The 17,278-nt window shown below is 54.3% G+C and overlaps 6 protein-coding genes across 6 annotated transcripts; 2 read left to right on the top strand and 4 right to left on the bottom strand.

Annotated features, from left to right (window-relative positions):
* Positions 1 to 319: 319 nt before the first annotated feature.
* MYCGRDRAFT_72608 (uncharacterized protein) lies at positions 320 to 2,482 on the bottom strand (the record flags this gene model as incomplete). The annotated part of the gene is made up of 3 exons (XM_003852319.1): positions 320 to 636; positions 702 to 2,206; positions 2,291 to 2,482. The coding sequence occupies 3 exons, from the start codon at positions 2,480 to 2,482 to the stop codon at positions 573 to 575; spliced, it is 1,761 nt and encodes a 586-aa protein (XP_003852367.1).
* Positions 2,483 to 3,374: 892 nt separating this feature from the next.
* On the bottom strand, positions 3,375 to 5,153 carry MYCGRDRAFT_42709 (uncharacterized protein; the record flags this gene model as incomplete). Its single annotated transcript, XM_003852318.1, has 3 exons — positions 3,375 to 3,725; positions 3,791 to 4,030; positions 4,089 to 5,153. 3 exons carry the CDS (start codon positions 5,151 to 5,153, stop codon positions 3,375 to 3,377), a joined length of 1,656 nt encoding a protein of 551 aa, XP_003852366.1.
* An 879-nt stretch (positions 5,154 to 6,032) lies between these two features.
* MYCGRDRAFT_93532 (uncharacterized protein) lies at positions 6,033 to 7,014 on the bottom strand (the record flags this gene model as incomplete). Its single annotated transcript, XM_003852317.1, has 2 exons — positions 6,033 to 6,803; positions 6,892 to 7,014. 2 exons carry the CDS (start codon positions 7,012 to 7,014, stop codon positions 6,033 to 6,035), a joined length of 894 nt encoding a protein of 297 aa, XP_003852365.1.
* Positions 7,015 to 7,428: 414 nt separating this feature from the next.
* Positions 7,429 to 8,676, top strand: MYCGRDRAFT_109668 (uncharacterized protein; the record flags this gene model as incomplete). The annotated part of the gene is made up of 2 exons (XM_003852395.1): positions 7,429 to 8,178; positions 8,240 to 8,676. The coding sequence occupies 2 exons, from the start codon at positions 7,545 to 7,547 to the stop codon at positions 8,674 to 8,676; spliced, it is 1,071 nt and encodes a 356-aa protein (XP_003852443.1).
* A 263-nt stretch (positions 8,677 to 8,939) lies between these two features.
* MYCGRDRAFT_41853 (uncharacterized protein) lies at positions 8,940 to 10,652 on the bottom strand (the record flags this gene model as incomplete). The annotated part of the gene is made up of 1 exon (XM_003852316.1): positions 8,940 to 10,652. The coding sequence occupies one exon, from the start codon at positions 10,650 to 10,652 to the stop codon at positions 8,940 to 8,942; it is 1,713 nt and encodes a 570-aa protein (XP_003852364.1).
* Positions 10,653 to 14,632: 3,980 nt separating this feature from the next.
* MYCGRDRAFT_42194 (uncharacterized protein) lies at positions 14,633 to 16,489 on the top strand (the record flags this gene model as incomplete). Its single annotated transcript, XM_003852396.1, has 2 exons — positions 14,633 to 14,757; positions 15,052 to 16,489. Coding segments are annotated over 2 exons (1,563 nt in total), but the record flags the coding sequence as incomplete, so codon positions are not given.
* Positions 16,490 to 17,278: the final 789 nt, after the last annotated feature.

Genomic DNA, 17,278 nt, shown 5'->3' with positions numbered 1-17,278 from the left:
TTCTTGAGGATTGCAGAGGATGGAGAGAATTGTGCATACCACTCTTGTTCTCCATTGTAGGCTTCGTCGAGGTTTGTTCTTTGTGCGCCATCTTGTCGGTCGTGTACTGAGCACTCGATATCGCGATTGCTGTGTCGTAAAATAGGACTAGGTGCAGTCGGCAAGTGTGTAGGTCGAAGATAGCAAAAATGTCTCCGCGAACGAGATCAAGGTCGATGAAAGAACAATGGAAAGTGTTGTTGTCCGTCAAAGAGAAGTCCCCACCAGCCAATGTGATTTCCTCATCATCGTCATTGATCGATTCCTTGCCGAAGTCGCCATTGCATCACCATTACAAAAGATCGACCAGTCGTGGAAATCGTGGGGCTGCATCGAGCTAATGCAGGTACACCCGGAGTCGTTCCCGAGAGTGAAATCTTATCCATCAATTCTCTCATCAATATTTCAAGCATAGTTGGATGGCTCTTGGTCTTTGTCCTCATATTCACTGTTCCGTCGTCCGCCGTCGGGTATCGTAGGTAATGTATCTCGTCGCTCGTCTTCGCTTCTTCACATCGCCCTCGTCACGTCCGTCACATCGTCCCATCCGGCGCAAACGTGCTAAACGCAGGCATATTCGCGTTCAAAAAGAAGTTCCTACACACCATCGATTAGCACATCTTCATTCACCCTCAAAGCCTCAAGACCTCAAGAAAACTCACCAATCAAACTGCGAATCATTCAGCACATCCAAATTCCAATCCTCACTACTCGCCGTCTTAGGCGTCTGACTCGCCGCATTGACATGGACATTCCCACTCCCGCTCACCATCCCCCCTCCAACCGCCAACCCATTCCCCACTGGCGCTTGGGACGACAGCATCGGTTCGATCTCGTAATTCACCGCCGCGAGAGGGACCTGCACGTCCGGCGCATCTTTCTGCAGCGTCAGACTCAAGACCTCCGAGTCTTCGTCTTTCCTCTTCTTCGATAATCGAATGAGGAACCGCGCCATTTTCAACACTTCTTTCATCGCGGTTGTGCGGAAACGGTCGACGACGAAATCGAGGGTTCGCATCGCGGTCGAGAGGTGGGAGAGGGACTCTCGTCCGTCCATCGCGAGGAAGACACAGATGACTTGAAAAGGGACGTTGGCGACGTGCCACCACGGCATGCCTTGCGCTGCCATTCGTCGTGCAGCCGCGAGGCCATCCAGGCCGATCTTGATGATCTTGGCGATAGCATCGGGTGAGAGGTTGGGATTCGCGAGCCGGAGTCGACGGTACCCACACAGTCCGAGGTTGGCTTTCGACAAAGCAATACCGTCGTGTTTCGGTTCGTAGGCGTCCAGCCGCTCGAGGAAGTCTTCCCATTCTCCGGCTTTGTCGGATTGTTCCGGGTCGAGGCAGCATGATATGCTGTACAAGTCAATGTAGTGAGTCGTGTAGTCTCCTTCGTCAGAAGTGGGGAGGTTGGCTGTTATGCCACGCAGAGCTACGCGTGTCCGGCCGTACTCGAAGCTCACCCAGGAGTTGAGCATGCGAGCCACCCAGAAGGTGCGACGTCGGAGCTCAGGTTCGGAGGAAAGCTCGTTGGCCGCGGGATGGAGGACGAAACTGCTGGCTTCGAGTTGCAGGCCGATGGACTCGACAAGGTGTATTGTCGTGCATGTTGCCAGCCAGGTGGCGTGAGGGTGATCGGTAACTCGTAGGATAAGACAGCGGAGGATCCAAGACTGGACGTCGGAAAGGCGAGGTGGTAGCATCGTACTCGTCGACTCGAGGACCTGCTTCTGAGCGTCGACGAGTCGAGTCAACGCAGCATCATTACTCGCATCAGAGAATAATATCCCCAGCGCCGCAACACCACAAAGGATATGATCCGGCACCTCACAGCTCGCCGGTCTCGACCACCTCAAAGCAATATTCTTCAACACCCACGACTTCTTCAAAAACCCATAGATCGGATGCACGTTCGCAAAGTAAAATCCCGCCAGCGTATACATACTCTCCTGATCCAGAATATCCGTCACCACCGGCATCGCTGGCGGCGGGGTATACGAATTACTCCCCAAATTCCAACCAAACGTGAACAATTTCGGTCCTCCCGACGAAGGATCCAGTCTCTGACCCAGCAGTCTCGTGAATGCAATTCCCGAATTGGCTTCCATGGATCGCATCTTCGTGACATCCTCGGAGCTAGGTTGGGAATTGTGGAAAACTTCAGACTTGATGAATTCAGCCGCAGTGGTGGTGGTATTGCCGTCATGATTCGAGTTGGCCACTTTATCGGCCAGAGCATGCGCCTCGACGAGTTTGCTTCGTTTCCGTGGATGTCGCTCAAAGTAGCATTTGTATTCGAATTGCGTGCACATATTACAAGGCGAGGCGCCGTCACATTTGCGCTTTCGAAGGCGGCATGGTTCGCAGGCTTGCTTGGCTCGTTGTCGTTTCTGAGCGGCCGGCGGGCTGGTATCGCCGCCGTTTTCCTCTGTGGGGTCCATGATTGAAATTTTGTTAGTGATATGGTTGTTTCATGTGAACAGACAGATTGGGCACGAGCGACGACGTAGGTAGTGTTCGAGATCGGCGTCAGTTTGGGTTCGGCACGTGTTCGGCTCTTTCGATGGTGTACTATATCTCCAGATTGATCACAACGCCGATTTGCGACGTTTGGTATACGAGACGTCGGTTCTAAGGCAGTAGTAAATGGTTCTGACTGTGCGTCGCCTTCTAAAATCCCCTGCGAACGGATCCTTTTACGCAGAAGCAAGACTTTTATCGTTACTGTCGTCGCCGAGTACGTATATCTTATAGTATCGCCTAGGTATAATTTATACTGCTGTCTCTCCTCGCATCGAAAGCCTAGTATAGAATATACGCAGTCTATACTATAATATTTCCGAGCGATTCTACCGACGACGACGGCGATAGTAGGAAACATTCTCTATAATCCTAAACAGGAAGTTTATCTTAGGAGGAATATAGGACGCCGCTCTCGATCGAAGCAGATGTATAGGCCTTAGCAAACGGTCTGGAGATCTACCTATCGACGAAAATACCAAAATCGGTCTGGAGATCTACCTATCGACGAAAATACCAAAATCGCAGAAATCGAGAAATCGACGTTGTGATCAATTTGGAGGTATGGGGCGCCATCTTTCCTCCAGGCTAGACCCTAGTGCATGGTCGTCACGTGGCAGGCTCAAACCGAATGGCTGAACAACCCGTGGACAACTGTTTGACGAAGGAACAGATCTGACTATCGTAGCAAGCAAGTCCACAATACCCGAGTACTGCACGCCGATCAAAAGTGCAGAAAAGAGCATGTAATGAGCTCCATACATATACGGTAAAGTTGGTACATAGAACAGAACTCCCGCCATCACCTACCTCTTAGATCCCTCCATCACGCGGCCACCAAGTGCCTCTGCCCAGCTCTCCCTTCGATTGTTCCACATCCGGCTGGGTCGTGAACCCACTGACCTCCTGGAGACTGCTAATGCGTCCCAGCAAGAACTCCAACTGACGGTACGAAGCACTGGGAGCATACTCTGGCCCCTCGTGGCCCGCCTGGTTCACACCGATGAACGTCAGGCCACGCTCGGAGACGTAGCCGCCTTGGACACCGGCGCCGGATACGGAGCCGCTGAAGGGTTCGTCGTGGTAGGGCACGTAGAAGGGGCAGACGGGTGGTTCGGAGAATCCGCGCTGGCCGTTGAAGGTGAGGTTGTTGAGGGCGAACAACTGCGAGAGACGTCAGTCGTGGGCGGTTGACAAAGGAGATGGGAAGAGGATATCAATCAACGTACGCTTCCGTTTGCGAGGAGAACATAGTCCAAGTCTCCGTGCGCGATGATGACGTTGTTCGTTGCTTCGATGACCTGCTGCAGTGGACCGCCTTCCAAGGCCGAAGGTGCAGACTGATCGCCTGCACCCAACGGGGTGGCGAAAACATCGATATTAGCGCATTCAGACCACTCAGTCGAGTCTGGAACGTGAAGGGCCTTTTTCACGTCCGACCGATCAAAGTAAGGAAGGTTGACTTCGCCCTCGCTAGGAAGGGTGTCAGCAATGAGGAATCTATCAAACAGAACAAGTGAGGAGCACGTACACGTAGACATCATCATAAGGACTTTCCATGACAGTCGACAATATCGGACCAGTGTCCGCGATTCGGTAGATATTGAAGACTGGATTGATGATTTGCGCGGCGTCGATGATCTTCTCCCAGATTTCGCAATCAGGCGATTCCCAGTTGGGAGGGTAGTCAGGAAGATTGTCCGTCGGCGGGAATGTCAACGCCTGCTCCCGGAAAGTGTCAAAAGCGCAGAAGTCGGAAATGTTCTTGATTTCGGCCAGGAAAGTGTCATTGAACTGGAAGAACGGCGCATGGTGTTTGATGAATGCTCCGGCAGTGACCTGTCTGGACAGATCGGGATCACCGAGAAGAGGGTCGTAGATCAAATTACCCTTGAGGTTGAAGTACTGCGTATCGTTCTTGTCCAGCATGGCAGCGGAGATGAATGGGATGTATTCCCCGGCGTAACTCTCGCCAGTGACGTAGATTTTCCGGTCGTGAAGGTCAAACAAGTCGACGTAGTTTTTCCAGAATGCGAGAAATTGCTCTGCGAGACCAACCTCGTCGGTGATGTTTGGTGTGCCAGGGGAGTAGCCGGTGCCGACGGGCTGCTCGATGAAGACCATGTTCGTAAGATTGTTCCATGCCCAGGTGTTGGGGACTGGACCTTGAGTACCCGGCTGCCAAATCACGGGCCCGTTCTCCTGGAAGAAGCCGATGAGGGAGGAACAGCCCGGTCCGCCGTTCAACCAGATGGTGATCTCGTCCTTGGCGAGCGGATTGGTGGACGGCACGAACCAGAAGAACAGCTCCCTGCCCGTGTCATCGATGGGAACCAAACCGGAGTAAGTCTCGCCGATTTGGAAGGATACTTCGGGCAGTGCGCCGCCGTTGACCCAGTAAGGCTTGGTCTTGTTGTTGAGGTAGGTGTTGGGAACAGGCCTGTCGAAGGCTGTGATGGGTACTTGACCATCAAGAATGTGCTTTCCGTCGTCACGGCGGTGAAGTGAATTGGAAAGGCCGTTCACGGCAAGAGGCCGGGCATGACTCGCGATTACACTGGCGCGGACAGAAAGGACAAAGGCAGTGCCCATGAACAAAAGAATGGAAGAAGCCATCATGCGTAGGATGACGGGTGGAGGTGGGAGAGGATCTTCAAGAAAATTTGGGGTGAGCTTGGTCTTAAGCCAGGAGAGGGCAGCTGCCATTGATCACCACATTTCGTCGTGCCATCCGCAAGTAGACTGACGATATCGAGGGGTGTTCCTCGCAGGACGTGCACGGCCGGGAATATACGCACTGATCTCGCATGGACCAGCGGTATGGTGCGCAATCCGAGCCTGGGATCCATGCTGGTTCCTGAATCTTGTCTGGGGATGTCAGTCGATTTCCGGGGAGGGATCTGACATATAAGATTGCCTGTGCAGGGTGTGCAAGATGTCGCCCGAAAACCAGCGTCCGCGGCATGATAGTATTGTGCGAAAATGAAATTTGCAAGACCACATTCCATGTAACAGGCTGAGACCGGTCCCGGGACACACGCTTTCGATAGTCAATGCTTTGCGACGTCGGAATCCAAGTATTGTTCTCAGCGACATGCCAGGGTCTTTGCAGGCGCAATTTCACGCTCGCATCTCAGCCATGGCGTGACATGCTGATGGACCACTCCCGACGCCCTGTTCCACGTGGTTAGCGAATGAGCCCTGTCAAAGTTCCACAAAGTCTCAAGTATATTTGGCGGAGGGCGGTCAGAGAGAAGATTAGACTGTCGACAGCAGAACACTACAAGTCTTACACGTGGGTGAGTGCTCCGCGTGAGCAGAGCCAAACCCAATCGGGAAGACCTTGCGCGCCTTTACGTCTAAGGATGATATGTTTGTTCATCATTCGCGTGAGAATGGTGGTGCTGTGGTGATAGGGGCGAGGCTTACCATCTGATCCCGGAAATCGACCGGCCTTTTGGTGCACAAAGTTCAGTAATCCATCTCGACCCTTCTCTCCTTCTGATCGTCCAGCTCTCTTGCCAATCTCCTGTGCGTCAGTGATCCTTCGATCGGATCCTGGTCCTGGATGAAAGTTTCCCACTTTCGCTTGTGTCGTTGATCGTATGGCACCTCGGTCTGGCCACGAGGCTTTTTCTTCTTCCTCTTGCTTCTGGATGTGCTTTGATTGGAACCCAAGATAGAGTTTGAAGTTCCGCTGCGGCTGTCATGTGATGCTCGTGATGCAGGTCGCGGATACGAGGATTTGCTTGGTCGCGATTCCGTCCTAGGATTCGGGTCCGTTTTGGTGATCCCAGCGTACTCCATGAGGTCTTCCTCCAGGCTAGAGACACTGGAGGCGGGCGATTTGGCTCTGAGGTCCTGGTCCGCTTCCACTCTGGAGTCCTCGTCCGGTTGCACTCTGAGGTCCTCTTCTGGAAGCACTCTGAAGTCCTCGTCCGCTTGCACGATTGGATCGTCAATGAGTTCGGATTCCACCGCTTCATCGTTTCCATCAGCGACTCGTTCACCTTCTGCCTCTCGCCGCCTGATCTCCTCAGCCCGCTCCAGCTGCCACTCTTCCGTACGTCGAAACACCGCAATCTCTTCATCGGTGAGTGTCCTCTTCACTCCATCCTCATACCAACCCAGTCCGTCATCCCATACAGGCTGATAGTCGACCGCTTCCTCTGGTCTGATAAACCACTTGTCCGGTTTCGAATCATCTCCGAAATGGGCGGATTGAAAGGAAAGGAGATCGTCCTGTAAACAGGAGATGGTCAGTACTTACCGTGTTGTGCCGTGGAGGTGATGGATGAGAAGAGCGCCGCGATTGTGATGAATACCTTACCTCTGAGACTCTGGGCAGAGCTTCGATGAATTGAGCGAGCTTTTTCGCGACTTTCCTGTTGTCTTGCTTTGCTCGAGCCTTCAATGCCTTTTTGCGCTTCGTGGCGCCGACGCCTTTGGACATGATGATGTGATTGTGCTGTATACCGCTAGCGATGTGTATGTAATGTATGTAGACACGCGTTCCGAAGCGATGCCCAGATGATGCCGAGGCGGAGGTCGGTGGATGGATGTGTTGGTGATGATCGAGGCGAGAAATGAGGCTGAGAAAGCGGCTCGGGCTGAAATCGCCGGCGGGAGGAGCCGTGAGTCGGTTCGCGTTTCCGGGGCCGATTGAGGAGAAAGTCAGATGGACGACGTCATTCCCAAGCAAGTCAGAGTTCCTTCGGGCTTTTACCAACTGCGGACGGGACGACGGCATTTCTCTTGGAGATGAAGAAGATGCCGTCAGTATGAGGTGTGGTATATAAGTCAGACATCATAAGACGGCGGAGCACCCAGACTCTGCTTGGACAGAAGCATTCACGGATCCCAATACTGCTTCACGGGCGACAAGCCTGAACTGACCACCTCACTCCACCTCACCTCACTCCACCTTACCTCACTCCACCTCACCTCACTCCACCTCACCACCTTCAGTACCACACCGCCAACATGGTCGCAACAATGGACACGACGCACTCCCCCGTGCACGTCCTGGACGACTACTACCTCGCCATCACCCTCCTCCTCACCATCGCCTACCAACTCATCGGCTTCTCCATCGCCTTTTCCCTCAAATTCGACAAACTCACCGATCTCATGGGCGGCTCCAACTTCGTCTGGCTCGCCATTCTCACCCTCTCCTTCAGCGGCACCCTCGTCGCCCGCAACATCGTCATCTCCATCTTCATCATGCTCTGGGGAACTCGACTCTCCGCTTTCCTCCTCTTCCGAATCCTCAAGACCGGATCCGACGACCGCTTCGACGATAAACGGGATAAATTCTTCCCGTTCCTGGGGTTCTGGGTGTTTCAGATGTTGTGGTGTTGGACCGTCTCTTTGCCAGTGACCATCATCAACTCGCCGAGAGTGTTGCGATACCCGCAGCCCAACTTCGGCAAAGCAACGGACATCATTTCAATCATCATCTTCGCCATCGCATTCGTGATGGAGGCCGTGAGTGACGTGCAGAAATACCGCTTCAAGCAAAGTCCCGCCGGAAAACAAAAGGGCGCCGTCTGCGACGTGGGATTCTTCAAGTGGAGTCGACACCCCAACTACTTCGGCGAAATCGCCGTTCAATTCTGTACGTCGTCTAATCACTCCTTCCAACTAGAAGAATCCACTGACCTCAATGTGTTCTCCAGCAATCTACCTCATGGCCATAACCCCGGCAGCCTACGACTTCATCCCCAACACCACCGGTCCCGCAGCCGCCCTCTACGCCTCCATCGTCGGCTTCCTCTTCCTCACCCTGCTCCTGCTCTTCGTCTCCGGCTTGACTCTCCAAGAACGCCCCGGCGCGAAAAAACGCTACGAAAAAGGAGAAGGATGGCACGCGTATGCCAAGTACCTCGAGGAGACGAGTATTCTCATCCCCATGCCGAAAGCCGTGTGGAAGAGATTGCCGGTCATTGTTAAGAGGACGGTGGGAATGGAGTGGCCGATTTATGTGTTTGATCCGGAGAAGCATGCGGATTTGGATAAGGTGAGGCAGCAGCAGGAGGAGGAGGGGAGGGCGGAGAGGGAAGGGAGTGGGAATGGCAATGGGAATGAGAGGCAGAGTGAGGAGCCGTTGAGGTGATGATGTTGGACAGACGACGAGCTATGAGAGGACGATTTTTCAGCATTTGTTCATCAAGCGATTGGTGTTGGTGGGATATTTCGAAGAAATGTAATCTATAATGAGAAGATTCGTGTACCTTGTTCCCCACCGGTTCCGAGAGCATCTCTGATACAGACCCCGCTGGTTCATGCTTTAGGCACAGCACAAGACATCATAAGGCCTATGCATCCAAATGCTGATCATCAGCTCATTCACTTCACTTTACTTCAACCCTATCCAATCTACCTCCTCCTCCCAATAACCGGCCTAACAACCGCACTCCCACCCCTCCCACCCCCACCCACCTTCTTCACCACCTTCCCCACAACAACCTCTTTGACTTCCCCCTTTCCCCTCTCCCTCTCCCTCCTCTCCACCTCCTCCCTCTCCCTCTGCACCCTCCGATCCCCCTCCATCTCCCTCTCCAACTCCCCCTTCCTCGAAAACTCCACCTCCCTCCTCCCCGTCCCAGCACTATACCCCTTCTCCTTGACACTATAAAACACCCCTCCCAAATCCGCCAACCAATGCGCGTCCACACTCGTCGCGACGGACATGTACTCTTTACTCGTCAGGATTAGTTCATGATATACCACGTAATCGGGTGGATCTCCACTATTATATAATGCGGAAGTGGGGTGTAAATTCATCGACACGCTCGTGCGGAGGTTGATGTACTCCCCCAACCCTTTCCGTTTCGCGGCTTGGTGGTAGAAACCCGAGCAGATGCACTTCCTCACAATGTCGAGGTCGTAGCCGCACGATACGACGGATAAGTTGTGGGACTTCATAATGTCGGAGATTTGGTTTCGGATTTCCTCCGCGCGACGGAGAGCTTTCGGGTGGAGGAAGTGTTTGACGCACCATTGGTCGCGACGGCCGTTGGCGGACCATTGCTGGTAGACGGTGAGGAGGGTGAGGTGGTCGGAGTCGTGGACGAAGAATTTCTCGCGGGCGGCGTCGGCTTCGTCGAGGCGTTCTTTCGGGCGGTAGAAGACGGAGGGGACGGAGAGCATGGCGACGATGGTGAGGATTTCTTCGCCGCAGGAGTAGTCGGTGGAAGAGGTGAGGACGAGTTTGGCGAGGGAGGGGTCCATGGGGAAGGAGGTCATGAGTTTTCCTAGAGGGGTGAGGTCGCCGAGGTTGGTGAGTGCTCCGAGAGACCAGAGGTCGAAGAGGGAGGTGGTGATTGTGTCTTGTGGGGGAGGGTCCATGAAGTCGAAGTCGAGGAGATCTCGCACGCCGAGGGACTTTAAGAGGAGGACTGTGTTGGCGAGGTTGGTTCGCTGGATCTCGGGGATTGTGGCGATGTAGAATTCGTCGCGGAAAGCGCGTTCGGTGTAGAGGTGAAATGCCTTGCCAGGACCGGTTCGGCCAGCACGACCGGCACGCTGAGAGGCATTGGCTTGAGAGACGGGTGTGATTTGAAGTGTGTCCATGCCCATGCGAGGGTTGTAGACCTTGAGCTTGGAGAAGCCGCAGTCGACCACGTACATGATACCGTCGACAGTGAGCGAGGTCTCGGCGATGTTGGTCGCGACGATGACTTTACGAACACCTGGAGCAGCACGGTCGAAAATTTTCGCTTGGAGGTCTGCCGGCATTTGAGAGTAGATCGGGAGGATGCTGAGTTTGGGGGGATCATTGAGTTGAGAGAGCCGTTCCGCTATCAATTCACAAGTGACTTCAATGTCCTCTTGCCCGGTCATGAAGACAAGAATGTCGCCGGTTGGCTGGCTGACATGGATGGCAAGGACTTGTCGGACTGCGCTGTCGACATAGTCTTCGCAGGGAGAGCGGGAATATTGGATGTCGACCGGGAATGTTCGTCCAGGGATGAAGAACTCAGGTGCACCTCCATAGAAGCGAGCAAAACGGTCCGAGTTCATGGTCGCTGATGTGACAATCAATTTGAGATCTCTCCGCCGTGTGAGGACTTTCTTGATCAATCCCATAAGGACATCCGTATTCAGCGCACGCTCGTGGGCTTCGTCCATGATGATGCAGCTGTATTGGTCGAGGTCTGGATTCGTCAAAGACTCTCTCAGAAGTACACCGTCGGTCATGTACTTGATCTGAGTGTCTTTGCTTGTGCAGTCCTCGAACCGAATGGCGTATCCGACTAGACCACCGAGAGGAACCTCCATCTCCTCGCTCACACGCTTGGCGACCGACATGGCTGCCACACGTCTCGGTTGCGTACACCCGATCATACCATTCTTCGCATATCCATCCTCGTACAAGAACTGCGTGAGTTGCGTCGTTTTGCCTGAACCAGTCTGACCCACCACAATCGTGACTTGATTGTCCCTGACCACCCGCAATAACTCCTCCCTCACCGCGAACGCCGGTAGATATTCTCTCTGTTCTCGCAAGCTCTTTGTCCTCGAAAAGTCGGACTGTCCAGCATCCTGCTTCTTCATATGCTGCGCGAACTTCGAGCTCTGATTCTTCCCAGTCTCTTCCTCGCCCGCTGCAGCAGGTGCCGCAGAATCTGTGTCCTCCTCCTTCACACCCATAACATTCCCCAATGCCGTTCCCGAGATGTTCGTCGCCTCTTGAGCCTGCTTCTGCCGTTCCTTCTGCTGCCTCTTCTCCTTCACCACTCGACTGCCCTTCCTCGCGAAAACCGCCATATCACTTTGCGGATCTCTCACCGCACTGATCGGCTCCAGCTGTTTCGTGAACACCGTCTTGCCGTCCAAGAATGGAGGCTTCAAATCGTGAACCAACAAATGTACTCTCGTTTCCTCATTATCGTCGTCCAGTCCATTCAGATTATAAGTATCTCTCGTCTGCGCCACGCTACTCGCAACCATACGATTCGCTTCCCACGCATCGTTGTCCTTCTGTCGCTGAAGAAACTTCGCATTCACCTTCGTTCTGGCAGCCATTTTCTTCTCCAGCAGCTCTCGCTCTCGTTCCTTGTCGGCCCATGTTGTGTCTTCGTTTCCACCGAAAGGGTTATGTGAGTCGTCGCCTAGCACGGCTCCTTCTTCGCCATAGTTGTACCAGTCGCGGTCGAGAGCCATGGCATCTGCATTGGAGATACCAGGCTCGGGACCTTGAAAGGTCTCGTGAGGACGACTGGGACTGCCATTTCGATGGGATTCGTCGCGCGATGGCGCTTTGTTGTCGCGAGAGTGGTCGTGACGTCGGCGAAGCGGTTGGACGGAGAGTGGGTGTTCGGCGGAGTCGTCGTTGTCGTCAAGTTTGCGCCTTTTGGCACTATGTTCGCCAGCCATCGTGGTTGATGTAGTCCTGGAGGAACACTCACTTTCAAGATCTTCCCGCGGTATTGAGAGACTGCTCGTCGTATCCAATATTCCCTCCAAACTGCCTTGTTCAGTGTCCTGTCATGGCGTTTCTGTTCGCGCGGATACTGGCAAGTCCTTCAACTATTTCATGTGAAGACGGAAGGCCATAAATTGTGCTTACCTAAGGCAACCCACATCTCCAGCTCCTCCATCACTCATCCTCCGCACCACTTCTCGAATCATTGTCCTGCCTGGACCCTTCTACATGCGCGGAGTCAAGGGAGATGCTATCATCACCGTGGCGTGCGCGTACATTCTTGTATTCAATGCGCTGTACATGTTCCCGTCTACATATCCAGTGGCGAGTCCGGAGGGGATGAATTGGGCTAGTGTCATGTTTGTCGGGATCACCGCCTGTTTGACGGGCTGGTCTTGGTGGAAGAGGAAGAGGGGATATGTTGGACCAAGGGTGGAGTTGCAGGGGAACGATGCGGTGAATGTAGGTCGGATTGGTCTGGACGTGCAGGTCAAGGGGAGGAGAACGGAGGGGCTGTGATCGTGTTAGTTATGTCCGAGCAACGTCGAGACGAGTTCATGTCGAGCAGTACGAGCAATACGAGTATCAAATGGAACGGAGATGAGTCCGCCGTCGATCGGTCTCACACGACGGGAACCAGTGGAGCATCAAGCCACAACGTCTTTCAATCTCCAACGTCCACAATCCGTTCTTTCTCATTCACTTCACAACCATGGTACAACATACATATTTCGCAGTGAGCTGATATGTGATCGCAAAGTTGAACTTCAACCAAGGCACAGTATATATCTGACCCACGGAGATAATCCTGACCAGCCACCCACGCTTCCAACTTCTCGCGGCCAGCCACCACGAATTATAGGTAATCCGGCCAGCTGCAGCTTCTCCTGCATACAAGCGCTGCATTCGACGCCTTGTTCATTTCCCTTCGTCACCATTTCTGTACATTTCATTCTTGGGTTTGACGGAGCATAGCGTACAGCATGGAGCGATAGTCATCCGCGCACGACACTCGGCAGAGTAAGGTACTATACTCACATAGCAGCAATTCAACCAGGATACACGTAATACACCCACGACGAACATGGCCACCCACAATCGCCGTCAATCCGGTCTCTGGGCTCAGAACAACGACGGCTTCTTCTCTCAACTCTCGGGTCCATCTGCGCTCCTCAGCTCGAACTCTGCTTCGGTCCCCGAAGGACCATATCAATACTACCAATCACCACAACCCCGATCGCAAGACCAGGCGCAAGATGGAAGACGAACATTCTCGGACCGCAGTGGGAATGAGCCTCCCATGGCATCACCTACGTCGCAGTCTCGATCCTCGCAAGCTCCTCACCAGCCCGCTCTGACCGTCGATCCGAACTTCGTCCCTCCCAACATGCGCTCCAAACCTTGGTTCGAAGAAGCGATGACACCGCGCACGGCGCCAGAATTCCCGCTAGCCATTCCACTCGCAATGCAACCGCAAATCAAACCTCAGCGTCAAGGCTCTAGCGCTTCCGAGACGAAACGGCGTGGTTCCGTTCCTGATAAGAGCCCGCTACAGAATCTAGAGGTGTGGAGCAAAGACGAGAAGAGAGCTCGAGTAGAGCGGGCGGAAGGGAGAGTCGCGCGAGAAAAGAGCGGGAATGGCTATAGGGCGGCTAGTGACAGCGCTGCCATGGCACAAAGATCAAGACAAAGCTCTGGCGGTCCGATGTCACCGACGTACATGGCTTCACCGACGAATGCTGGGGCCGAGAGGATACCGCCAAGTTCGAGAAAGGAGAACCTCGCCCAGCACGAGTTTCCGAACCAGGCGAAGGCCATTGATCGTGGTCAAACTCGTGCCAGGGTATCAACAGATGGTGACATTGCGACGAGAACGAGGATCAAGGAGGGTGGTTGGGCAGGACTGAACAATGGAGCCGCTTACGATCATGTCGCTGCGGAGAGGGGCCGATTGGCGTATGAGAGGCGGAAGAATCAGATGCAGGCACAGGCGATAATGTCGGGGGAGTCACCGATCAGTCCCGTGTCGCGAGAGGGGCAGTCTGGAAGTTTGAGAGTGCAGAAGAGGGAAGACGATGGCTACAAGGCGGAGAAGAAGAAGAAGGACGAGCACAATCACATCAAGAGCGACCGCATGGCTAGCGTCAAGCAAGAACGTCAAGCCGCGGAGAAGTACGACGATCCTGATCCTATTCCACCCGAGCAAGTCCGGACTGAAGGCGACGGTGTACCGTACTCGATTCCACCTCAGACGGCCGCCGGACAGCAAGCGCGAGAACAGGTCGGATTTGGCAACGGAGACGTGCAGAAGGACCACCATCACTTCGGCGGCATGTTCCACCGGGATCATCGCCAACATCGAAGCTACACGCCTGAACCCTTTCTCGACGAATGGCGACAAGCCAAAGTCGCGAAGCTGACGGTCGAAGATCTGGACTTGGACGCGGCCGTCAAAGCTTCGCAAAAGGAGGGCGGAGACGCTGCGTGGTGGGAGAAAGGTCGGCGTGTCAGCTCGAGTGGTAGCGCTTCGAGAGGAGCGCCGCCTAATATGGCGCAGTATGACGGACCGTACGAAGAACAAGCGAACGGATTTAAGCCGAGATTGTACCTCAAGTGCGGACCTCTGCTTCGGTATACGGGCATGCGGAAGGAGACGAGTCAGTCGAGGAGTGGACGAGCGGTGGAGAAGGAAGTCTGGCGTGGAAGTGTGATGATCCTGACCGAAGACGACCAGTCGGACGTTTCGACCGCTCCGGTGCTGAGGATGTTTGCGCAGCAGATGGATTTGATGCCACCTCCGCCCGCCCATCTGGACAGTCATGAACTACCGCCGGAGTTTGAGGACCCTGTGGCCGGACAAGTGAAGTTGTCAAGGACTGGAAGGGCATTGTATGTTCGTCCCGTGCACGACATCGATCCGAGTGTTGATCTGAGTCGTGAGGAGAACAACGAGGGGCTGTATGCGGCGACTCGCACGTCTGTGCTAGGACCGCAGACTTCAGGACCGGACGGAAGACAATCGCAGCACATCACGTTTCAGGACAAGTCGAGGATCAAGAGACAAGACGGCGAGAAGGCTGGTCGATTCCGCGAGGTCAAAGCTGTGAAATTGCATTCCGAGCGAGGACACACCTTCTGGCGGTTTTCAATTGAAGTCGAGTTGGCCAGCAAGCAGACTCGGGTCGCATATCGCATCAACAATGGACCAGCTGTGGCATTCTGGGTGCCCGGAAAGGGCGACACTATGAACATCATGTTCCACTCCTGCAATGGCTTCTCCATGTCCGTCGACTCGGACACTTTTTCAGGTCCAGATCCCTTGTGGAGAGACGTGCTCAACCGTCACCAGTCCAAGCCTTTTCATGTCATGCTCGGAGGCGGCGATCAAGTCTACAACGATGCAGTCATGCGCGATACGGAGCTCTTCAAAGAGTGGCTGCAGATGAAGAATCCCGAACACAAGCATCATGCTGATTTCACCCCGGCCATGCAGAATGAACTTGAAGAGTTCTACCTCAATCGGTATGCGATGTGGTTTTCGCAGGGTCTCTTCGGCATGGCGAATTCGCAGATCCCGATGGTGAACATTTGGGACGATCACGATATCATTGATGGCTTCGGCAGTTATCCTCACCATTTCATGGCTACGCGGGTCTTCACTGGACTGGGCGCCATTGCGCACAAGTACTACATGCTGTTCCAACATCAGTCTCTCGTGGCGGAGACTGAGAAGGACGAGCCGTCTTGGTTGCTTGGACGCTCTCCGGGTCCCTATATCAACCAACTCTCCCGATCCGTCTTCCTTCACCTCGGCCGCAAAATCGCATTCCTGGGTCTTGACTGCCGCACCGAACGTATGCGTGATGAGATCCTGTCGCAGGAGACGTACGATGTCGTATTCGACAGATTACGTGCGGAGCTGCACAAGGACGAGACGAAACACCTCATTGTCCTCCTCGGTGTGCCAATCGCTTATCCTCGTCTCAACTTCCTCGAGAACATACTCACATCACGTGTCATGGATCCCATCAAAGCGCTTGGTCGGAAGGGTATGCTGGGTGGTTTCGTCAACAAATTCGACGGCGGCGTGGAGATCCTCGACGACCTGGACGACCACTGGACGGCGAAACACCACAAAGCTGAACGCAACTGGCTGATCCAAGAACTGCAAGACCTTGCCCGAGAGAAGTCCATCCGCATCACCATCCTCGGAGGAGACGTTCACCTCGCGGCTATCGGCCAGTTCTACTCGGCGAAGGACCTTGCCATTCCAAAAGACAAGGACTGGAGATACATGCCCAATGTCATCAGCTCGGCGATCGTTAACACCCCTCCGCCGAACATGATGGCGGATGTGTTGAATAAGAGGAACAAAGTGCACAAGCTTGATCGCGATACTGAGGAGGTGATGATCCCGATGTTCAGTCATGATGTCGACTCGAGCAGGAGGAACAATCAAGCGCTCATGCCGAGGAGGAATTTCTGCGTGATCTCGGAGTATGTGCCTGGAAACACGCCTCCGGGAAGTCCGAAGATGGAGGCTGCGGATAGACAGGGCGGTGAGGACGGCGCGTTTGCGCCGAACGGAGGCGGAAACAAAGATCGCAGATTCCCGCCGGGCTCGATGAAGAGGGCGATGTCGCAGGGTCCAATGAGCATTGTCCGACGACTGTCCGGCTCGTCTAAGAGACGTCCATCATTCGACATGGCACAACCTCTTTCCCGCGATGGCTCAATCCAGCGAGCCAACAGCTTGCAGCAGCAGTCCACCAATGGAGACAAGGGATACTTCCCATCTAAGCCGACCGCTCAGCGCCCCTCTCTCGATGCGAATGCTACCCAAAGGAGACCTTCATTCCACCGCGCACCGACGGATCTCAGTAAGAAAGCCTCTCGTGCGGCCGCTGCTCGGATCGGAACAGATGGGAATGCGGACGGCAGGGCACCTGGTCACATCGATCTGGAAGATGGCTTGGACGTGAGTCTCTGCGTGGAGATCGACCAGCATGACCCGATCGGTCGCACGATCCCGTACAGACTCCTCGTGCCAGCATTGTGGTGCGATGGACCAAATCGCCTGGCGGGTATGGCTGGCGGTGGTGTGCCTGCTGGTGTGAATGAAGGGCAAAACGCTGGCTTTACAGGAGGCATGGTGCAGGATGAACACGAGGAAGGTGGAAGAGGGCACGACCGTAAGAAGAGATTGAGTTTGTTGGAGCGATTGAAGAGTATGCGTAGACGGGAGCAGAAGAGTGATGAGCGCGAGGAGGAGTGGAGTCAGAGTGAC

Source organism: Zymoseptoria tritici, chromosome 5 (assembly GCF_000219625.1).
Source record: "Zymoseptoria tritici IPO323 chromosome 5, whole genome shotgun sequence".
Classification (NCBI taxonomy): domain Eukaryota; kingdom Fungi; phylum Ascomycota; class Dothideomycetes; order Mycosphaerellales; family Mycosphaerellaceae; genus Zymoseptoria; species Zymoseptoria tritici.
Note: the sequence above shows the minus strand (reverse complement) of the source record. Positions and strands in the feature narration are given on the sequence as shown.